At 42.9% G+C, this 25200-nt stretch overlaps 1 protein-coding gene and 1 long non-coding RNA gene across 3 annotated transcripts in view; one reads left to right on the top strand and one right to left on the bottom strand.

The window, feature by feature from the left end:
* The window catches only part of TRAF3IP2 (TRAF3 interacting protein 2), a 170556-nt gene extending 159409 nt beyond the window's left edge, over positions 1–11147 (bottom strand). The window contains exons 1-2 of one of the 2 annotated variants that reach the window (XM_069234596.1): positions 10812–11147; positions 318–902 (exon numbers count right to left, since the gene is read on the bottom strand). In XM_069234596.1, the coding sequence (XP_069090697.1) occupies positions 318–894 (577 nt within the window). In that variant the 5' untranslated portion in view covers positions 895–902; positions 10812–11147. The remainder of the gene's footprint in view (positions 1–317; positions 903–10811) is intronic. The other variant, XM_069234597.1, reaches the window with a different exon arrangement.
* A 92-nt stretch (positions 11148–11239) lies between these two features.
* LOC138295947 (uncharacterized) overlaps positions 11240–25200 on the top strand; it is a 29010-nt gene continuing 15049 nt past the window's right edge. Inside the window, exon 1 of the long non-coding RNA XR_011203718.1 lies at positions 11240–11378. This is a non-coding gene — a long non-coding RNA (uncharacterized lncRNA). The remainder of the gene's footprint in view (positions 11379–25200) is intronic.

Below are 25200 nucleotides of genomic sequence, written 5' to 3'. Positions count from 1 at the left end.
CACTGCTAAGTGAAATCTTAATCTGGATGAAGTATTACTGTTTTTAATAAACAATGTTATAAGACGAAATATATTTTTAAAAAATGAACCAGAGTCAAGAGGTAAATTATATATGCACACATACAACAGGAACATATACTGTAAATATGTCAAGATAACCAGAAAAAGACAAGAAAACATACTTTGGCATTTATTAGGCAAGTTAATATCATCAGCTTCAATGATAGATAGTTTGGACATGCAGTATGTATTTTACTTTTCTACCTGGAGCCTGGTGTTTCCTAAAGCAGATGTATAATTATCAAGTAACTACTTACATAACATTTGCTGGCGTGGGTCAATCGGACAGCACAGTTTGGGATTAAGATGAGGCCCAGTGGAACACAATGGATCCCTCTGTGGTTCGGTGGACATTAAGGGGCCCGGGAGTTCGAGCTGACTTATTGCAAGAGGATCCTGAGGTTGTGAACCATAGCCAGTATCTTTACTTTGCATGTGTAGCTTTTGTCCGCTAACTGGAGGCTGATGGGGCTGTAAATGATCCATGCTGGGCTCTCGAGAAACATTCTCAGTACTTTTGTTCGACTGCACTGACTTATGTCCAGCATCAGAGGTACCTGGGAACACCCAGCCAGAAGCATGACGCTGGTTACGCATCAAAATATTATAGTCTACTGAGTGTGAATGTGCTTCACCGCCTCCGGTGTAAGGTTGGGAGTCTGAAAACACAGAATCTGAATTTCCAGGACGAAATCTGTCACAATGTTGGCCCAGAAGGTTGGTATGATATGATATATGGCCAGATTCTGCATCTCCCACTTGTTTATTTGTAAAACTGAGATTCTCCGGACAGACCTGAGATTCATCATTCTCTTCAGGTAAACTTTTACTCATTTTAACACCTGAAAAACAAATAAACAAATTATGAGGTCACTGATAAAATGAAGGCTTTGTGGTATTGTGCAAACATTTTTAAGAAGAGAAGCAGAGTGTGTGAGAGCGAGAGACAGAGATTAAAAGTAAGAGAGAGAGAGCTGGGGTTGTGGGGAGAGGGAGAGTAAGGGGTAGCAAAAGAGAGGAGCAAGTGAGAGAGCTAGAGTGAACTACGGTGTGTATCTGAGTGAATGCGTGCTTCTGAGCTTGTGTGCCTCTCTGCAGACTACTACTGCTTTAAATTTTGGATTTCATATATCCTTGGAGTCACAGAGTTTTGGAGAGTTTTGATGATGCCAAGGCTAAATCTGATGCTTACATCCATTACTAACAGTATTTAATGACTAGTCCAGATATAATAAATATAAAACATTGATACTGCTGTACAACCTCCAGAGAATTTTGCTTATTTTGTTCAGCATAGAAAACATTTAGCTGGAGAGTGAGATTTTGGACTGCACAACATGTACCTTAAAGAGCAAGGAAGTGCAGTGCTGATCACAGAGTAATGTGATTTTATGCATCCTGCTTGTTAAAGGTTGCTTGTAGGGGATACAGCACAGTTTATACACTTTGGTACCGCAATAGGCCTCTTTTTTTTAAATGGTATGGGACGAGTAAGCATGTCAGCTGCATCAGATCACAAGCCCTGTATACTCATTTGTTTACGACATGCACCTACCTTCCTTGGTCAGCAAAAAAGCCTAAGCGAAGCCCTGTTTCCTAAGCAAAGGAGTGCAGTACTGAGTGTAGTGACTTTGGGGCCACAGGATGCAATGCCTGCAATCTGCAAAATCACAGGGTGACAGGAAGCAAAATAGCTTTTTCTCATTACTAAACCCATTTTACTATTCGGCAAACAGTTACCAAATCGCAAATATGGTTTTGGAATGCTAACATATAGCTATTTGGAATGGGTGTGTTTAGATGTCCCTTCCAAATTGAGATTCAGAATACAGTCTATCAATATTTTGCAGCCTTAATATGGTTGCAAAACATTGAAATATTACTCACACCCAACTTACAACCCCCTTCCCTTTGTGAATGTTAAAACAAAAGTTTGTTGGGAAGTAGAGCTCACAAACAAACTTTAAAAAAAAATTTTTTAAATGCAGCCCTGTTTACTTAAAGGAAAATGTATACATTTAAAAAGTGATCAAAGACCTGGTGGTCTACTGACCCCCAAGGGCCACCATTCCTGTGATGGCCACCAACAGAAGTGAGTCGGAATTTGCAACCTACCTCATCAATAGTAATGAGTGCAATGGAGTGCAACTCACACTGAATGGACATTTTGCAAACCAACATATTATTATTAGTATGTAGGTTGGTTCACAAAATTCTATTTCATTTGCAAAATGTTGGTGCACAATTTGTAACTACTTTTCACTAATGGAATATTTGTACATCTAGTCCATAGCTTTTTTAGTTTTGTATCTATCACTTCTGTTGGATACAGAACAGTTCATGTACTTTAGCAGTGAATCAGGCCACTTTGAGGCTTCGACAGAGGGAAGTGGATCAGCTATTGCTTCTCATAAGCCTTCTGTGCTGATTCGGTAACAGAGCAGGAGTATAACGACTAGGCCTACATCAGAGTAGAAGCTGACGTGGTTAGTCAGTAAGTGTCAGTGTGTTAAGTTTAACAAGTGGTCCTGAATTAGAGCTTGTCAGATGATATACTCCATCACAAACATGACAGATATATCATGTGTGCCGCATTACAAGTGCCAAAGGACATAATGCACATGTAATATGGTGGACAGGATTTCTGTCATGATTGTGACCAAGTAATCCCATCCATCAAACCCAAATCAAGCCCTGTGTCTGGTAAACAGTAAATGTAAATCAACAAAGAATTCTTTCATCATACCAAAAGAGATCCCACTGCACTAATCCAAATCAGATAAGTGAAGATAAAACAGGAGATGACAAATTAGGAGCCCAACTGTTGCTATGTGAGTTTGACAATATTTTTTCATGATAGCCTACAACTTATATATGGCTAATTATTTACATATTTATCTTCAGAAATCTAAAAATGCCTTTTGGGAAAAGGCAAAGTAAGCTTAGGTGGTTAAGAGTAACACTAGGAATGAGGTAGTCTGGCCTCAAGTTACTGTTATATGGATATTCATGTTTCGAGAAAACACTCCTGGAAACTCCAGCTAGATAGTCATAAAAACAGAATTGTGTCAATAACTAGAGGCTTGAACTTTTTATTAACAAATACAGTAGACTGGAAGGCACACTTTTGTTGACTGAGGTCTGAAAGAAACTAAACTCTACTTTAGGGTACTCCTCTGTAGTCTGTAATAGACAAGTAAACAAAAAATTAGACATACTCAAGTGCATCTCCATTAGGTATTTTCTGGACCTGAGAAAAGAAACACATTAGGAACTGTTGAGGCTGCAATTGGGGCTTATTTGTAAACAGGTTGATTAGAAGTGTTTATTTAATATGTAAGAGCCAAAGCCTCTCAAAGGAATACAATTGGAGGTTGTGTTTGAAAGGTGTGTAGTCTGAGAAGAGTAACCTGTTTTTTTAAAGTATGAATTGATTTAGACCCATTGCACAATGTCTTGTTTGACCCAATTGTAACTAAAAAGATGAAAAATACAAATGATATAAGTTGCAAGTAAGAATTCAAGCAACAGGGCCTATATTGTAGCACCAAGTTGTTTAGAAGAGTTGTAGGAGTTAATACTGATGATACATTACGTATATAAAATTATTCAATGACTGCCATCTCTTTAAAAATATGTTCCTGGTATATAAGGGATCGACTGACACAACTTTCTATTTTGACTCTTTGCAGCTGATAATCAAAATGTAAACAATATAAATTAGGCAACCTGGAGAATAAATTGATCTCTCATATAATATGTATATGTCCGGGACTGCCTGATATCATTAATAGCTATCTTATAAATACACCTAGTGAAAACAGAATTAATTCTGAAGCTGTAAGATCTTATGACTCTATTGTGTTTACTAATCTACACTGTGCACTTACAGCTCATGTATTAGATGTTGCCATTAAAAGATTAATATCTTCCACTCTCCTGTTTTGATGTAAAGGTTTTATCTGCAGAGAGGCTATGCTAGACCCTTCCTTACGGCCATTTTCCATGGCAATAGGCCTTCACTACTGGACATTTTAACTGTCTCCAAAGTTTCACAGTGCCGTTCAATTATCAAATGCAGCAATCACTTATTCGTTCCCCATACCTTTATTTTGGTCCACAGATGCACCCATCTTTATCTGTGGCTGAATAAGGCATTGTATCACATGTTGAACCTTCAGTTTCCCTATTTCTTTTAATTTTAACAGCAAGCACGTCTGTTTAACATGAGGCACGTCTTATTCAGCTACTTGTCATTATACCATAGTGACAATAGTATAAACATTCCCACAGGAAACTTCTTTGAGTTCCAACAGAACTCATTTTTATGAATTCTACAATGAATACATGATCATAGACAACAACCTTAACAACCACCTTACCATGTTTCTTTTTAACTACTGTTTTTTATTACATTTTGAAATTACAAGAGGTCATTTGGCATTCAAGTTATTTCTTTTTTCATTAGATCTACCTTACCCGCACTTCTCCGAATATGAACACAGACAAGAAAAAAATAAAGAAAAACAATTTCGATTTTCCAGGTGATAGCTCTAGTTTTCAAGTTAAGTGATGTCAAATTCAAGCCAGGAAAGGAAGGAAAGGAAGTGAAGAATTTCACATTAAGCATTAGGATAAGTTGCTTTCCCCCCCAATTATGCCTCCCTCACTGCATGTAATCAAAAAATATGAAACAAAGGAGGTAAACATTTTAAAGGATCATAAAAGGTACATTTAATGGGCCGAACAACGTGGGCCACTTTGGCAGTGACCATCTTAGAATAGGAAACAATGTATAAAATTGACCATATCACTCACCTTATAGTTACACTTTTTAAATAGGAAAACGAGTGATATTTTGAGTTACATAAGAATTTAAACTGCACATTTAGTAGACTGAACAACGCCTGTCACTTACGCAGTGGCCTTTTTAGAAGGGAAACCAATGTATAAAATTTACTTTAGGAAGACACTATCATGAAGCAGGAGAGAAGATTATACAAATAACCAAGTAAGTTGCAATGGACTACATTAAAATTATATTTAGATTTACTATTAGCATTGGCCTGGGACACCATTTCCACAGGATGACAGTCATCCTGGATACAACAATATCTATATAATAATAATATATTAGCCTTAAATCGCTTGCTGCTGGATTGAACTAGGTAAGTGGATCCTGAAAGAAGCCTTTTCAGAAGTATGAAGACTGTGTCTTCAGCATGGGGATGATTGTCAACTCTTACTGAACTACAGATACAATGATATAATTCTCAAACAGTAATGTTGCTGTTTAACATCTACAGGTTGCCACATGCATAGATAGAAGCTGGAGCTTTGCTTAAGAGTTGGTTGCACATTGGTCTTATGGGCCCTGGATTCTGGATACAGATATGACAACTCTGAGTAATGTTTGAGTCATGGATACAAATAAATACTTGTCACAATATATTGAAATGATGCAGTTTGAAAGTTGGTTGGCGAGTTCTACATAATATTACGTACGTTCAGGGAGTAAGCATGACAATCAGTGATACAGTCATTACGAGTCATCACTGTGGTGAACTGGTAATTGAGCGATATAAGTTGTGGACTCCTTCACTACAGATTTGTGGTGATAAGCTTTGCACAGGAGAATACACAACACTTCGAGGTGGACAAGTTACTCTGTGTGTGTGTTAAACAGACTCTGCGGGCATGCTTACTGTAGTACGATCACGACATAAGTGAGAACCCACTGGAGAGTATAAACAGTGTTGTCAGGCCTGTGTGAGGTATTGAGCAACTCTGAATTTCTGCTGGGTGATATTTTCTTTTAATTTTCCCCTTTGAGTTGACTACCGTAATGCTAATCCTCTTGAGATCTGACTCATGACATCTGCTGATCAGATCTAACTACATGTGTGATGGTGGAACTCACAAAGCGCGAGCCTTGCTGCTGCCTACATCAAAGCTGGATCTTGTTGTTCTGACACTGCGCTATTTCTGTGTGTTCTGATGTCTTCATGCAAAGGCACCAATTTGGATTGAGTAAGAATGCCCCGAGGTGCATGCTGAGCTATACACATGAGCTATGTAAGAGCTCATTTGCGCTCAGTTCTGGTGTGTATACGGGGATGTGCACACCCACCTCATCATTTGTCAGGATTATGTTTCTCTTTCAATTACCAAATCTATCTACTGGATGAACTCTGACCATTCTCGGTGATCCGCTCACTTTTTTGTACTGTAGAGGTAAATTGCTCTGTCGTATTACATTTTTAAATACATGCCTATTGCCTTGGGACCAAATAGTAAACCACTTGATGATGAATTTAAAGAAGTACTTGAATAATTTGAACCATAATTCTGAAAGAAGTAAGTTTGGTTATGGCCAGAAATAAGTTTTACATGCAACTGCAAAATAAGAAGGAATCCGTGGATGTGTGTGTAACTAGACTGAGAACTCTTGGAGAAATTACTCTTTGGAGTAATGACTGAGGAACCACTTCATGATCAGCCTATAGTTCAGTGTTGGAGCAAAAAGATCCAAGAACATCTCTGGGTACCTAAAGACCCTACACTCAAAGATGCTATAGACATCGCTCAGTGGTGGAGTAGTCAGAGTAGGGTATGAAGGAGATAGGTTAAAAAGATAGAAGGGGGAGTGAAGTGACCCTTATTAAGACAAAAGAGAATGCCAGGTCAGATGGTAATGCTGTACTCAAGTCCAACAAAAGACCCATTAAACCTGGAGTTCAGGTCAAACATTACTCTAATGGGAGAAGTAGGCATGGTAGCATGTAGCATGGATTAGAATTAAAGGGATGTGTTGCCATTAACAAGGACCGTAGGATATGTGGCGGTAAAGGTAATTTTGCAAGCATTGCATTGAGGGAAATAAGGACAGGGTTGGTGCTGTGTGTGATGATGCTCACAGGAAGGCCAACGGAGATTGTGTTGAAGATGCTTGTGTTGAAAAAGGTATCAGCGTATAGTGGACTCAAGCTGTATGTACACTATAATATCAAAAAAACTGTTCAATGCGCATTGGTCTAACACTTCTCTTATCAAGAGACATCTGTCCTTAAGGTTATCAGGGTGAAAACATTGACATTTTGGGGTATATTTTGGATCGGCTGACAAAAAAATTAAGAAACCTCAATCTGAAGGAAAGGAAAGGCTGTAGATAGTACACTTATTTTAGAATCAATTTAATTTATATACCTTAATCGATCCTATAGTACTTAATCAGATAATGGTTGTGGAGGATGCGAGTATAGCTGAAATTATACACTGAGTGAATGGGATGTTTTCAACAAGAAACCTGGATTTTTTAGAAGATTATGTGCAGATAATTATCCTCAAATCTGACGCCATACCTGTTCAACAAAAAGTGATAAGGGCTGCCTTAGTGGTATGTGATGAGGTAAAGTATATACTAAACTGGATGCTTAATTAAAGCATCATCGAGCAAGTAAAGGCGTCCAGTTGGATTCTGCCTGTTATTTCAGAAAAGGCTGATGACTGGTTGAGGTTTTGTGTGGACCTTAGGTTCTTTAATTAAAATACTGTGGTTGACACCTTTCAGTTACCCTACATTAATAAACTTGTTTTGTCTTTGAAAAGTGGTAAGTAGCTTTTAAAGATGGCTTTGAAAAATATGTATCACCATTTGTTTACATGCTGACTCCAAACCACTTACAACGTTTAGCACCATGGAGGGTACACTTCAGTTTACTTGCATGTCTTCTGATTTGTCCTCAGGGGCGAGCGTCTTTCAAAGGACGATGGCAAATATTTTTAAAGGTATGAACGATACTATTTTCAAGATGATATTTTAGTTTTTGGTGAAACAGTTTAACAACATAGTTTGGTTTTGAAATGAGCATTACGCAGGCTAGCAGAAGCAGGTCTTACGTTGCGTCAAGATAAACGTAAATTTTTAGTGAAACAATTGAGGATTTATGCTATTCCATTTCACCAGTAGATGTGAAACGAAACCTTATCTTTTAGATGCCATCTATTTTCTCCATTCACCTACTGATAAGGATCAATTGGTGTCCTTTATGGGCCTCATTGGTATTATTCAAAATTTGTGGAACATTTTGCTGATAAAACTGAATGTCTTACAAAGTTATTGAGGAGACAATGTATTTTTTGTTGGTTCAGGAACAGCAAAAGTGTTTTGAGTCACTCTAGAGTGAAATTTGTAATGCTGGGAATTTAGGAACTTTTGAAGCCAGACTCAAATCTGGATGCAGGTGCTACTGGGAATGGTGCTATTCTATCTCAATTACATTGTAGGAAATAAAAAATGGCTGCATTTGCATATGGAAATCTTACGATCTCAGAAAGGAACTATTATTAGGCTCATCAATGAATTGATAAGATATTTGAAGATTGCTTTGGTAATGGTTGATGTTCATTTCAAATGGTTGTTACGTTTATGATCGAAGTAACTACAATGGCCATCATAGATAATCTTGAGTCGATTTTTGCTGAAGGTTTGGCACCTGTTCTTATCAGGTAATGGAACTCAACTCACATCTGGTGAGATGGTGAAGTTTCTAGGGTCTTGTGGTATTAAATATAATTACAGTTCACTTTATAATCTCAAAGTCAATGATATTGTGGAGCGTGCTAACAGACTGGTCAAGGGTACTATTCAGTTGGTGTTGGCAAATGGTCAAGATGTTGTTAAAATCGTTGCTGATGTGATATGGGCAAACCACACTAAGATGAACAGGGTCACACAAAAGTCACCTTTTAAGTTGATGAGTAGATGCATTCAAGGTGAAAAAATTGGTTCCAGCATGGTTAAGAGACTGGCTTCTGAATAACGATTGTAACACTATGAGTTTTGAAAGTGGTGCCATGATAAACTCAGAGAAGGTAATTGGGTTTAAATGAGGTCATGCTGCGTAAGGGGCAGTCTGTCAAAGTTTAGTGGTTCTTTCAAGGTAAGGCAAGTACATAGGTTCTCCGTTCTTGAAAATGGTGAGAGGTGAAATCGTAGGAATGTAGTGTTGCATCAGAGAGATATATTGTGTGTGGTGCGTCAGGAAGGATGTTCTTGTGTTATGTTAATGAAAGACGATGTGCCGTGTAGCACAAATCGTGGGCAGCTGCTGAATCACAGGCAATCGGTCTTTCTATAGTTGCAGAAGGGGATTCATGTAATGTTTTTTTTCTGCAGAGTTCAGGTAATGTTACTGTAGAAAGAGTAACGAGTCCTTCAAGGAATTGTAGATCTCCCTAATATCTTGATGTCTATATTAGATAAATTCATCCTACCTTCTGTTTTCATATTGGTGTTTTCTTTTCTGTTTGTTTTTATTCTCTTTAGTTTGTATGAAGGGAAGAGGATGTTATATTGTTTATGCTCAATGTTACTAGAATTTTTATTTTGATTCCAATCTGTGTTTCAGACAGTGTCAGCTGGTGACTGGCCATCCTTGAATGATCGCTCTAAGGTTTTGTCTACAATAAGCCTGCTTTTTGCTTCAGCGTTCCTCAAGTTGTGGGCTCCACCACAATTTCTCAAGTTGTGGACTCCACTATAATTTCTCATATATTTCCACAAACATTGCCTCCAGAAAGCCTAAATGCATGCAGTCTCTCCTGCCTTTAAAACGGCAGATACGTAATGCCTATACAAGTTAAAAGCTGTCTAACTGGCAAATGTGGACCACTTTTTAAGCTTGCTGATATGCTAAGGAGGGAGACACTTTTATTCTGGTGCCCAATGTATTTTCTATCCCTCTACGACCCTGCCTATAATTAATTATATTGTTGTATATCATTTTAGTAAACTTAAACGGTCTTGGATAATGCCAAACTAAATACTAATAAAAGGAGATTTAAACAATTCTAGACAGTAACAATAGATTGAATGTGGTCTGAGGAAAACATGTGCAAGGGTGTGTTTTGTTTGTGGTGCCAATATTACCTGTAGTGTCCTGCTGGACAGGTCATGCAGCAGTCCCTGCCTAGGGGCAGTGCTAACACGCACCCAACTCCCATCCAGCGCAGGTGTCACCAGTCACGTCACCCTGCTAATAAAACGGGTCGGCGTTGTGTCTGCGTCATTACATTACTTTACTTAGGATGTGGGCCTCGGGTCCACTATTTTACATTAACGTAACGTGTACAATTCGCCTTGTTTTTCCCCCCATGGTACAGTGTCCATAAATGCTCCAAATGTATACAACTGAAACCGTGTACAACTGGTCAAATGATTTTTTTTTACCGGAAAGTATGGCTTCTTTCATTTCCTGCTCGATGCCTCTTTGCTCAAGAAAGGTGCTGATCGCCATGAACAAGGCACTGTTTGAAATCAGTGTCAGCAGAGCGCTGTACACTGTCCAGCTCTCCATTCTCCCACTCTGGGAAGTCACCGAGGAGCCTCGGACGCCAGTTCTAGACGCTTCCTACCTGATCATTAAAATGGAGCACTCCAGTCAACATTCAAAGTAATTCCTGAGACTGACAGGTCGACAAACACGCATTTCAACTTCCCACTGACGTGCACCGAGCGAGGCGACCTGGTTAGAGAGCTGCAGAGAAAGGTAAGGCGGAGCACTGCGAACAAAAGTCAGCAATGCTTACAAAAACTGCAGGGGTATGTACACACAGATAGAAAACATCGTTAGAGCGCAGTGATAAATTATTGTAAGCGATGGTCAATTTAAAAAAAACGCGACGACGAAAACCGAACTACAACGCCACGACAGGCGAAAGTAAGAGTCCTTGGCATTCAGATTACTTACCTTAAAGCAGGGCACTGAAGCCGTAAGCACGGATTTGGATACACCTTCCAACAGCAGACGAGGCGTCTCTCGCCGTGCACCTCCTTCACTTCAGAGCTCCTTCGTCCAACTACGTCAAGGTGAGCAGGAAGTGACCGGTTCTGCAACTGCGACGGCAGCGCAACTGTAACTACGAAACAACTGTATGCAGAGGCACCGGTGACACTGCCCCTCCCTGCCCTCTGCCCCGGGCAAGAGGGAGCGAACCAGGAAGAGAGAGGCCTCTGCGGCAGCTTGGATGCATCCACTCTTTCGTTGCAGGAAATGGCTCACGATGAATTCTGGTAAACGTGTTCTGTCAGCGCACAGTTATACAAGGCAGGGAAATCCCCGACCTCTGAAGTCGAGTGCACCACAGTGAGCAGAATTCAAATGACGTCCTTCCTAATTGACATGGGAACCACGGCCGTTGATTTAGGAAGGGCAAGCCGTCGGAATCGCATGTTTGTTGTTGACTTACCAGTGTAAACGAACCGCTTCTCATGACCCTAAGTGGACCATGGGCAACCGAAGAAGAGATGCACTCAGGTACAGAGTTCTCCTGTTTCCTATGTAAGTAGCTGGTCCAGTTTAGATAGCTTCTTTACGTTGACAGGCACGGTTCTAAAGGCTGAGGGGCAGGTAAGAAAGACCCCCTACAAAATAGCCCTGTGCCCCACGGTGGGGCCCCCATCCAAGGCCCATTTACAGGCACAAAACAATATTTTGTTCTTATGCCTAATGAATCAAGCACATGGGCCTGCAGCTTTGTTATCGAAGCTTAAGTGTGCTTTGGGCTACCGCAAGTGCCTGTGGACAAGGCGAGATGACTGGGAAATGCTGATGTTACTGTTCACGTATAAACAGAAAGGGTACGTGAGACATCCCCCGCAAGAATGCAGGCTCTCATCACACAATAATTAACAGACAAAAACAATTTCTTTGGAAGAAACAGCGTGAAAGAGTTTGCCAGTAGGTGAAACCGTGTACACAATCAGGATACACATCTCAGACAATTATCTTAGTCTTAAACAAGACATATTATATACCACTTAAGGGCGTTCCTAATAGTGAACTAAACTGAGTCGTTTTCGTGAAGGTGACATCGACAGATAAACCCAAACAGTAAAGAAAAAACAAACAGAAGATTGCTACACAATGATGCAAACTAAATGAGCATTGACAGTGTACACAATGTTATGCCAATTTGTCATTGTAATTAATTAAGCATTAAGTTATAGGTGCCAACGTTTCGTCCTGTTTGAAGATGTTTTGCGGTCGAGTGTGCATCTTAAAATTCATGCATAGACAATGATGCATACCTTTGGCATGAAAAAAATGCCCTTTATGCGTGTTGCCCAAAGGGCAATCCATGATTGTCTTGTGCCCATCAAAACAAAAATGAAAGGCGGCCTATCATTCTCAATGTTCCTATTTGGGTGTACCTGTTTACATCACATTCATTAGTTTTGCGCTATTTTACTTCAACTTTAGGAGAACCCCAATGTAGATATATATGATATCTTGATTAAGAAAACAGACTCAGGGCCTGATTACAACTTTGGCGGAGGGGGTTAATCCGTCCTAAATGTGACGGATATCCCACCCGCCGTATAACGAGTCCATTATATCCTATGGAACTCGTAATACGGTGGGAGGGATATCCGTCACATTTGGGACAGATTAACCCCCTCCGCCAGAATTGTAATCAGGCCCTCAGTCTGCTTACTATATTGATATTCCTTTGTTCCTTCTTGAAAATTTGACATGCAATTTCCTACACAATCAATTTGGTATGAATAGGACTATTATTTAGCCTTCCATTGAATAACTGTTTGCTGTACTGCACTTTTAGTAGACTCTCCATACCATTTATATAAATTAACCCCAGATTCTGAGGATTACCGACTGTACCCCATGTGTTTATATTTGTTTAGCGTTGGTGGCGGCGGTTTGACAGTTTTTAAAGGTGCCCCCTCAGTGACCTCTTTTTGCACAGATTCCCCTAATATTCTTCTAAAAAGGCTGCTTGTATCTGTCTAGCCACTCTCCCACGGGTATTTCATAAGGCTACTCATACCAGTGTAGGGTGTTAGAGCACTTTATATCACACACAGATTATATAGAGACTATGAATCACTCAGGTATAGATCAGTGTATAGTAAATGTTATATAAGACAAAGAGGACTACAAGATGTAGGAGTCACGTGTCATCCATACTAGCAGGCAGTATATTTTAAGAGTGCATGGTCTGGGGAAGCACAAACTCAGGTTTTAAAATGTAACACAGTGGTTGGCTTTACTAATAAGAATGTATTTCTACCCAAACAAACCCTTTTTAGCAGCATTAGGATAACAAAGGATTAGGGAAAAAAAATAAAACTCTTAATGTATACCTTGCAGTGTGCATGCGACTCATTGATGACAGTTCACAGATCACTGTGCTACACACTGATTGTAACTTACGAACTTCAAGTAACAAAATGATCTCTCTTACAAAAGCATTAGCCCAATGAGATATCTACATAAAACACAATTACAATTCTGTGAACTGCATGGTACACATGCTTTTCAGCAGACATATTAACCCCCTGCGCTACTTTATAACAGGTCAGAAACCCCACTAGACAAAACTCCAATCTCTCTTCAGCAGGTAAATTAATCACCAGAGTTATATTGACATTTTTATTTTTGCCTGAAAATTGATGGACACCTAAGGAACTCTGTAGAAGGCGCTTCCAAACATGAAAGATATTTAATAACACAGCACCCGCGAGCTAGCACCCCGGTGGCATCAATCGCACCGCCGTATAGCTGGCCCTGGTCAGGGGCACTGGAATTATGCAATTTTGCGACCACATTGTTTTACAATTAATCCATCATCTGTTGAGTAATATAAAGATTTTTTTTTTTTTTGTAAAAAATAATAATAATAATTTTTCTCTATAGTCAGGCTTACAACTAATTAGCATTCTCAGCATCTGGCAAACACAACCAATACAATAACAATGCCTCTTCTGTCCCCCATACCACCCCTCCGTCTCCCCATTTCCCAAGTCCACCTCATTCTTTGGAAATAGAAAGGTTTAGAATTCATCAGCCATGGACCCCTGTCAGATCAGTAGGGGTTCAAGAAGGATTCCTCTATATTGAGCCCAATTCCCCCGGATCTTGGAATGCTTCTGTGGGCAACCTCTGACGAATAGAAGGGTAGCTCCACATAATTTGCAGATTTTAACAAGAAGCTATCTTAAACAGATCAAAAGTTACTAAAAATGCATTGACAGGTGTTGCCACATGGTGGAAGGGCCTTTGTATTATTATTATTATTATTATTATTATTATTATTATTATTAATAATAATAATAATGATAATAATAATAATAATATTATTTGTAAAGGTGGACTGGACACTTTTCAGCTGCTTATTGCTGTAGTGGGTGTTAAACCGGCACTAATGAGGTGAAAGCTTTCTTGTAGACAGTGTTAACATGTGTAAAAAGGGCAGAATAACAAAGTAACTCTACCCTGCATTACGCCGCTTAACTTAGGCAACCCTGATGCATATTTTGATGCACCGTTATTGCATAATTCCACTGGCCCTGATAATAATGCTGTTGTTACTCTTCGGGTCCTAAACTGGTAAGATAGTATAGTGAGCTAATGCATATACTACAGAGATGTGCCTACAGTTTGTGCCTTCACATGTTCAAATCATTCTACTGAGCCTTACATTCCTGAAAAATAAGAATTAGACACTGTAAGAAATCTGCATTTTCTGCAGAAACATCCCACATTTTTTTCTTCAGAATCCAATACTTGCTGAGTTTTGATCTCTGTACATTTTACTCTAAGAATGATTACAGTGTCTGTACTCCCCTTTCAACATGGTTACAATGCCTCATTCCTAAATGACAGATATAAATTGCCAATAAATCCCTAGTATCTAGTATATGGGTAGAAAATGCACACTGGGCTTGGAAGTTAAATGTCATTTGTAGATTACAGTACCCTTTGTTCCATCCACATAGTGGGCCCTCTAAATATGACTTTAGGCCTACCATTGTAGCCTGACAGCTGTATGCAAAATCTGCAATGCAACCTGTCAAAATAAACCTTTTGACAGGCAAAGTTCTCCATTTTAAATATTATAAAAGCATCCTCAAGTAGGTCTTGTAGCACACAAGGTAGGGTTCTTGGTATATAAAAGTGGGCCATGTAGAAAATTAATGTCACCATGTCCCTACAGTGACAAGGACCCAAGAGCTGTTTTCATTGTGGCAGGCATGGGTCCCCTATACAGTAAACCAGAGTACAGATTGAAATATTAATACTGCTGTATTGGGACCAGCCAGGTAAATAATTAAACCACTGTTTTTAACAGTTATAAAAAATCACTTAAATGTTGAGTATTAAGGAAAAGTAACTTTTTGAAAGTTACTTTTACCCTACCTTAAGCTCCTGGAGCCAAATTTGATTGCACTCCCCAGCAGTTTCCTAGCTTGTACTCAGACTTTAATGAGGGACGAAATTCATTCCAGGAGATGCACAATAGACCTCTTTGATAGGCTGGTCAGCCTGAATGGGCAGTGATGACTCCTCTTAGGTTAGCTGGAGATTCAGGATGGGGCTGATTGCCCTCTTGGTGGCACCACAGCTTCAAATCCTGCATAAACGGCTTGTCTGGGGCATCTGTAAAACTTTGTACTGTTGAAAGGGATCAAACTAGACCAGATCACAATTCTTTTTTAGCTGCTGGTTGCTAAAGGACCATGCTTTATCATATTAGATGTCTGTCTCATTTCTTGTTGTGGATCCAGGGCCTGCTTCAAATTAGATTTAAGTGGTAGATGTCTGAGGACACAAATCATTTCCTTAGTAAAGTCCCCATTACACTCCCAACTCCCAGAGCCCAAGCTTAGTGTGGCTGCAGTTGCCCTGACACATTGTGTTTTGGGCCTGTTTGCGGTAAGGCATGGCATGGGATCTTTTACCCATTCTTTTGCGAGTGCCCAGGAGTCACACCCCACCCACTAACTGGTGCCAACCAAAAATGTGACACCCCAAGGCACCCTTCTCAGAACACTTTCTGGGCCTATGGAAGATCAGAAGAGGACTGGACCTGCTGTCTGTGACCTGAGAGGAGCAATGGAGGACTGGATCTGCTCCCTCTTATACCCAGGACAAAGAAGTGGACTTCAACTGTTAGTTGATTGACTTTCTGTGTGGCAATAGGGAGGCAACAAGGTGCTAGAAGCCTCATCCCTGAAGTTTTCCAGGAAGTATGGAGATTCTGTGGAAAACTATTCCTTTTAGACAAGGCTTAAATTAAGTGAGCTGTGTTCTGACATTTCTCTTTCATGGGATAATTCCCTAATCCCACAGGGAATGTAATGGTTTGTTTGAGTGACTCAGAAGATGTAATTACAGTAAGTATGATTTAGCACAGGTTATGTCTATTTAAATGCTTAGAAGTGTAGACACATTAATTCAGTTTTACCATAAATGAGATTTGACACCTTCCTTTATTTTCTTATCTTTATTTCTAATTTTGTTATTTCAGAAGACAATGTATGATAAACAGCCAACTGTTTTGCCCCTAATGGCGTGCAGGAAGCCAGTCACGGAAAAATGAAAAGAGGCAGCCTATAATCAGTTGTCCTTTTGGTATCTTGAATAGTAAGGAGGGGATTAAGAGTCTAGAAAAGAGTCAGAAAGGGATGCTGTAGATAAGTTCGGTCAGTCATGCTGCCCGATATCCATTCAACCCTATAATAAGGTTCTTCATATGGATAATCTCATCAACAAATACTTCTCTTTGGAAATCTGTTAAGACATTCGTTCTGGTATGGGACACCGACTTGGCAATCGCTGACATTGTCTGATAATAACACCAGGAAGTAGTTCCCTTCAATACTAATACCACTTACAGACCCAACAATGTCCAACATGTCCTTACTCAAAAATGTATTTGAAACAACCACAGGAGATGTGGCAGATTACAGGTTATGTTTACTCTGTTAGAGGCTGACAAGCAGTGCAGGACTCTAACTTTCTACACAACATGGAATCCCATGCATGGCCATCAATACTACATTATTATTCTGTTTTTCTTATGGATACTTCCTTAGTGTCTTTTGTGGGCTCACTCAACAATTCTTTTCTTTTACATTTCAGGGGGCAATAGTCAATGGAATTGCATCCCCCTTCAGGTTTAGTTCATGATTTACAAGCCAGAAAGAGTGTACTGTATCTAGGACATTATCTATCGACCCGAACTGTAAATATCCACTCCTTAGTGGTTTTAATCATGCTGTTAACAGACCACTCTCTCTTTCTTCCTCATTGACAGCTTTTTGTACAGTTGATAACACAGTTTCTTCAATACAATCATCAGTTACATGGGTTTGCATGAGCAGTGGTTGCATGAGACATGTTTAACTTGTTGATGTGTCCCTAATACATGGTGTAGAGAATGTTCCCATAACCTTGATGTTAAATAACATTTTTTGATCTGCAGCACCTATTGTGCCATCCACAGAGTAGAGTGGAAAACATGGCTTCAGACCTACTATTGTATCCTGACTGCTGCATTGTTAAACGTTTCTCATGCATGGGCATGCAAGAAAGACAGTCTGCAGCTAGGTTCTTACACCCATGTCAGTATTTTACCATGAAATTAAATCCTTGTACCAAAGACCCACCTAGTTACAACCTCCAATAAATTGTGTAATTAATCAGGTTATTTTATTAAAGGGGAAAACTCTCCACTCCCCACGTGTGAGGGCTCAGAAAGCTTAATCCGCTGCTTCATAGGCAATTTAGGTGCTCCAGCTTCATTTAAAATGATGTAGGTTGGGACAGTAGGAATAATAGATGAATTAGGGGATAAATGCGATTTCTAGAAAACTTGAAGAATCAATCACAAAGCACTGTAAAGTGATAATGTAGTTACAAGAATAAAGCCAAGAAAACAGAAAAAAGAAACCAAAAATAAGTAACATAAGTTAACTAAAATAACATGGCATTCAGAACACAATCAAATTGGCTACTACCTATACTATTACTAACACCTCCAACAACAATAATGTTTTCCTTTCTTATTAGCATTGCACTGTTTTTTCCCAAAGACAGGGAAATTCCTTCCCTCAGAATGAAAACACAGGTATTGAGTGACAGGAGAAGTAGTGTACATAAAAGACAGTTCCTGCATAGTCAGCTATAAGACGGAACTACAAAAAATGTGTTAGCAATAGTTGACACTGCAAATGTAACAGGTTTGTCCTGATGTGTATCCTCTGGTCCTTGTGCCATAGGACTCAAACTACAATGATTGAGGCTTAACTAGGCTGAAACCAGTCTGAAGTTGCTTGTGATTCAATCTGGAGGGGACCAGCCTGGTCGTTCAGGTTGGACTGTTCCTATTGGAGCAGGAGTTAGAGAGATTTGCATATGACTCTTTCTAGAATGGCATAGTGGGCAAAAAATGATAGACTAGATTGTGGCCTGAGCAATTGCCAGTGGCTGAGAATAATCAAAGTATTCCTTCCATCTCTTTGTTGACTGTTAGAAATCTGATTACAGCAGTGTTCTGGCTGTATCATTGTTCTAATTGTGCCATTTCTCTGTTTCTTACTTTTGCTTCCCAGGAAGTGCTAGGTGAATTGCTCTAACAAATTTACTAATAAGCTTTCCCTTTATTCCACAAACCTGTATTGTAAATAAACTCAGGTTTAGCATGCATCCCAGTGTCTAGTTTGGCAGCTGAAAAGCATCAAGGCAGACCTAGGACACTTGACCACATGTTGTTTTATTTGACAAATCACGTAATGCCACAGTGGCTCAATTACCTTGTTTGTGAAGCTGTTAATCAATGATAGGACATTTACGTTTTTGCACAGAGATGAATATTGCAAGGTCTAGTTAGAGTTTAAATGTTATGGCCGCATTTCATTAAGCTATTTATTTGTATAGGTTTTGATGTTATGTGAAAAATTAGTTTTTGATAGATATTCACCAACTCCTCTTTAACCCATTCCAGCTGGAAAAAGTTGAAAATTTACTGACAATAAAGGCAGGAGTAAAACACTTTTTGGGATAGGAGTTTTTCCTCCTATAGAAAAAGGACACCAGTTTTGATACGTGAATTTGCACTTGTCTAGCAGATTTTTACATGGGCAAAAATATAGGCCCTCATTATGACATTGGCAGTAAGCCCCCCTTACCGCCATGCTGACTGCCGCGAACATACCGCAACCGCGGCGGTATACCGCTATGCGTATTATGACCCACACGTCGAAATCTGCCATTATGCAGACACACACACAAGTCTGCCACATCAAATGTCAGTGATAAACTGGCGGTACCAAAACCCACAACCTTACGCCAACAGAACTACACTCACAGCATTATGACCCACGAATCAGCGGACATTCAACCGCGGTAAACCACTGGCGGTACATATCACCGCGCTCATAATACACACACACTAACAAAACACCCCCACATTGGTCAATTTGAATAACACACAATTGGCACACATACACATGCCACATCCACACACCCACACCACTATAAAACACACACCCACATTACCCATAACCCTTTACCACAACAAACAATTTACAACAGAGAGAGAGAGACATGCCAGGAGCACCCACAGAACCAGAGCCACAGAACGCCATCACCCATACACCATCCACGCACCTCCGAGCACACACCCCAACAAATCACCCCACATGCACTCACACACACCACACACACTACACCCATGGCACCACAAAGACACCCCACATTCTCTGAGGAGGAGCTAAGGGTCATGGTGGAGGAAATCATTTGGGTAGAGCCACAGCTATTCGGATCACAGGTGCGGCAGACATCCATTGGAAGGGAGCTATGGCGGAGAGTCGTGGACTGGGTCAACGCCGTGGGACAGCACCTAAGAACCAGGGATGACATCAGGAAGAGGTGGAACGACCTATGGGGGAAGGTACGTTCAGTAGTTGCAAGACACCAGATAGCAGTACAGAGGACTGGTGGTGGACCCCCACCTCCTCCCCCACAACTAACAACATTGGAGGAGCAAGTCTTGGCAATACTGCATCCTGAGGGACTGGCAGGAGTAGCAGGAGGACTGGACTCTGGTAAGTGAAATCTTTACTACTTTCACCCCCCTACCTGCATGACATCACATAGCCCCACCCTCACCCGCACTCCCATCACTCCACCATCTCCCACACACCCCACATCACAACCTACCCCTCCCAATACCAATCCCTGCATGCAACACCAATGCATGGACACCCATCACAGACCTGCATGCACAGTAGTGACGATCACTTAGCCAACCAAATTACAACTCACACAAGCCAAAGATTCCATGGGAATAACAACCATAGAGGAAAACACACCCATGCACCATATGTCACATGCAGAAACAATAACACTGCATTTACGTACCCACAGGACCCCCACACAACGTCACCGGAGAGGAGGTGCCAGCAACATCCAGTCCACCACCAGAAGAGGCCTACAGTGATGACAGCAGCTCTGCACGCCTGGATATGGATGACCAACCTGGCCCATCAGGGAGTTTTGGACAGTCGGTTACCCAGCCACAGTCCCATACCACCACAGAGCCTTCCCCCCTCAGGAAACAGCACCACAGAAACCACCCAGCGGGCCCATCCCACTGTCCCCAGGACACGTCAATCAGCAGTGTGTCCACCACTACAGGGACCCCAGGCCACCCACAAACCCAAGACAATCAGGGACCTGGGGTCAGTGGCAGTGGGCACACGGTTCAGGGGACAGAGGCACAGGACAGCAGGGAAGCTGGGATGGCTGCTGTGCGACAGGGGGAGGACAGGCCAAGGGAACTGACCCTCCACAAGGCACTTGCAGGAATCCTGGGAGCATACCACCATTCCCAGGAGACCATGGGCCAGATACTGGCAAAGTTGCAGGAGACCCAGCAGCGCAGGAGGGACAGTACCTGGGGATCAGGGAGGACCTGAAGGACATCCACACCACCCTGGTCACCATTGCAGGGGTGGTGGCAGACATGGCCAATACCATGAGGGCGGCAGTGGCACACCCAACGGGCCCCTGACACTAGCCACACCAATGAACAGCCCTCCGCCAACGCTAGTGGACAGGAGACCCCGCCACAGGAGCGACAGGCCACCAGCACCCCACCCCCTGCAGAAGGAGAACCACCCCACAGACGGTCCCTGCGATCCAGGCAGGAGCCAGACAACATTCCCAAGACCACCACCAGGAAATTAGACTCTCCTGACTGTCAACCCTTCTGTCCAACCCTGTCACCCTGTCCACCTTGAACTGTCATTGCTCCACTTCCTATGCCCCCTTGGACAATGCACATGTGATACAAATAGACTGGACTCTATCCTGGACTTACCTCCATCATCCCCCCGCCCATTGCACATCCCCTTCTACCTCATAGCACTTAAATAAATACCCTTTGAAGAAATACAAGTATGGAGTATGTCAAATGATTTAAGGATGTAGTTGTTTAACAATCTGTAGACTTTGCAAATAGTACAGTGATCTAAACATAGTTATGACCTGTAATGTGCTGCAGTCAATACACCAGGGGCCACCAGAGGGCACAAATATCTGCAAATAGACATGTTAAAGGGTACAATAAGTGGGCTGTGTAGTGGGAACATCAGCCAGCAAGAAAAAAAATCACTTCACAAAACAGCAATGGGAGGTGAGGTTACAGTGTCTTAACTGTGTGTCACTGGAAGTACTGTTGTATTATAGTTGTTCTGTTGTCCACATCCTCTTCCTCTGCCTCCTGTTCGTCACTGTCCACAGGCTCCACCGCTGCCACACGACAATCTCCAGCCTCATCCTTCTGCAGAAAAGACATCTGGCATCTCAAGGCTAGGTTGTGCATTATGCAACAAGCAACGATGATCTGGTAGACCTTCTTGGGTGAGTAGCACAGTGATCCACCTGTCAGATGGAGGCACCTGAACCTGGCCTTCAGGAGGCCAAAGGTGCGCTCAGTGATCCACCTTATTCGTCCATGTGCCACATTGTAACGTTCCTCTGCCCTTGTCTTGGCATTCCGCACTGGGGTCAGTAGCCATGAGAGGTTGGGGTAACTAGAGTCACCTGCAAATACCAAGGGATACCAGTTAGCCAGACACTCACCCTTAGGGCCAACCCCACACCCATATACCAGCATCCACCGGGTGGGGACTATGGGCTCACCTATTAGCCACACTCGGTGCCTCTGGAGTTGAGCCATCACATATGGGATGCTGCTATTCCTCAGGATATAGGCATCATGTACAGACCCAGTTTACTTTGCATTCACATGGGAGATGTACTGGTCCGCCAGGCACACTATCTGCACATTCATTGAGTGAAAGCTCTTTCAATTTCTGAACACCTGTTCATTTCTCCAGGAGGGTGGGTGGGGGGGGGGACAAATGCAATATGTTTACCATCAATAGCACCAATGATGTTGGGGACATGTCCCAGTGCATAGAAGTCAGCCTTCACTGTGGCCAAATCCTCCACCTGGGGGAAAACAATGTAGCTGCACATGTGTTTCATCATGGCAGACAACACTCTGGTCAGCACGCTTGAGAACATAGGCTGTGACATCCCTGCTGCCATTGCCACTGTCGCTTGGAAGGAGCCACTTGCCAAGAAATGGAGCACTGATAGGACTTGCACAACAGGGGGGAACCCAGTGGGGTGACGGATAGGTGAGATCAGGTCTGGCAGCAATTGGGCACTCTTGGATTGTGCCCCTATCAAGTCTGTAGGTGAGGATAATGTGCATGTCTTTCATTGTTGCCAGGTCCACCAGGGGTCTGTACACGGAGATATGTCTCTATCTCCTATTCATCTGCAGCAGTTGAACTCTAGGGTGAAAACGGTGAGCAGATGGTCATATTCAAACATATCCTCAGATTAAAATGCCTTGCATGTTGTGACAGAAACAGTATGTGAACATGTAGTTCCGTATATGTGCCTATGTGTGATGTGACGCAGTTAGGTGCCATCGCCTGTTCCCCACTGAAATGGCGGCTGGCTGACCTGTGTGGAGGGACAAGTGGAAATGAGGTAATTCCTCTGACGTTGTGCTCCGTTGTGGGAGGCTGTCGACGACCGCCATGCAACATCTCATTGGTTATCATTGGGCCCTATGGGTTCCAGTACCCAATGGTGATGTATGCCTGCGGTGACGGTACGCACCGCCTCGGACCTGACCGCCATTTTCTATCTGTTCACTCACTTGCTACCTGACCTTCAAGAGGAGAGGACCTACACTGCAAGTGCTGCTGTGCCCTGTGTCTGGAAGTGACCATGGCACGAGTGTCTGGGGAAAGGACCCCTTGCTTCACTTCGGAGGAGTTGGAGACTGATGGATGGGGTCCAACCCCAGTACCGTTTACTTCATAGTCCTCCAGACCAACAGGTGAGTACACTGTGAGCATGATGCATGGGGCATGAATGCATGGAGTGCTGTGTTTGTAAGCCTCGTGTAAGAGGGGGGTGGCTGAGTGGTCCTGGGCAGAGTGCTGCATGTCTGGTGGTCAATGTCTGTGCGTAAGGGGATGGGAGGTATATGGTGAGCCATGAGTGAAACAGGCCGGACGGTATGACTAAAACCCTTCTCTATGTATCTTTATATGCAGATCAGCGCCCATCAGAAAAAGGGTATTTGGTGTGCCAACGCCAAGGACGTGCGGACCCTAAGGGCCTTTGACAGGCAGAGCATCCACTGTCACAAACGGTGGGAGGACCTGCGCCGCTGGGCAAGGAAAACAGTGAAGGCCCAGCTGGGGATGGCCTCCCAACGAGGAAGGGGTGCCCATCGTAACCTGACCCCCCTGATGTTCTGCATCCTGGTGGTGGCCTACCCGGAGTTGGATAGGTGCTTGAAGGCATCACAGCAGCCACAAGGGGGTGAGTACAGTTTCAGATTCAGAAAATTGCGTGTGTTGAGGTGTTATCTGGGTGGGGGATGAGGTTCCCTGGGTGCCCCTAGGCCAGGACGAACTTGGCAGGGTAGGTTCCATGATGGGCAGGGTCTGATGACCCCAACCCCAAAAATGCTAGTGGGCATCTCCTACTGGGCAGGGCCCTGTGGGTTTCAGCTGTGCTGCTATTGGCGTTAGGCATTGTACTCCATGGCCTGGGGACTAGCATTGTAACTGGTAGTACATGGCCTAGTGCATAGGGCTGTTCCCTGTGTGTTGTGTACGCTAACGATGCTGTTGTTGCCGGCATTGACCAAGTGTATCCCCTGTCTCCCCCCCTTTTTGTTTTGTCACCCTGTCCTTGTGTGCATTAGCATCATCTGGCGGAGGAGCAGAGGCACAGGCGATGGAGGGAGCTGCATCCCACATGGCCTATGAGGCCGAATCCACCGATGGTGAGGGCACCAGTGGGATGGAGGGCGAGGGTAGCACCATGGCAGAGACTGGAGGGGACAGTTCTGACAGCGACACCTCCTCCGATGAAGCTCCCTGGCGGCAGCGGACACCTCTGTGGCCACCCCAACTACAGGTACAGCCATCAGCCCCGTACCAGCACCGCCCTCCCAGCAGCCCCTCATCCTGTGTCCCTTGCCTGCTCACCCAGGAGGGTGGGCATCTCCTTTGCCCCAGGCACCTCAGGCCCTGCCCCAGTCAGCCCTGCTGTCCTCAGTGAAGAGTCTATTGACCTCCTGCGATCCATCTCTGTTGGGCAGTCAACAATAGTGAATGCCATCCAGGGCCCAGAAAGGCATTTGCAACAAACAAATGCATTCCTGGAGGGCATTCACTCTGGCATGGCGGCCCAACAGAGTTCATTCCAGGCTCTGGCCAACTCCCTGATGGCAGCCATTGTCCCTGTCTCTAGCCTCCCCCTCCAACTTCCTCTACCCAGTCCCCTCTACCCCAGCCTGTCCAAAGCACACATTCAGACCAGCATACACCCAAATCAACACACAGAAGTGGCTCAGGCAAACACAAGCACCACACTTCATCCCACAGACACTCACACAAGCACCATCCAGATGCAGACACACCAACATCCACTGCCTCCACTGTGTCCCCCTCCTCCTCCTCGTCCACCTCCCTCCCAGTAGCATCTCCACTCACACCTGCATGCACTACATCCTCATCCCCCATCACCATCACGCCTATCACTACATGCCCCTCACTGGCAGTCACCACCCCCACATCCATGCACATGTCCCCTGTGTCCTCTCCCACTGTGTCTGTGCCCCCTCCTCCCAAGGTACACAAACGCAAGCACTCAGACACCCAACAGTCATCCACCTCACGACAGCATCCTGCCTATGCACCTGCACCCAAACACAGCAGACTGACACCTC

Source organism: Pleurodeles waltl, chromosome 5 (genome assembly GCF_031143425.1).
Source record: "Pleurodeles waltl isolate 20211129_DDA chromosome 5, aPleWal1.hap1.20221129, whole genome shotgun sequence".
NCBI classification, from domain to species: domain Eukaryota; kingdom Metazoa; phylum Chordata; class Amphibia; order Caudata; family Salamandridae; genus Pleurodeles; species Pleurodeles waltl.
The sequence above is the reverse complement of the archived record's forward strand: the minus strand, read 5'-3'. Positions and strand labels throughout refer to the sequence as shown.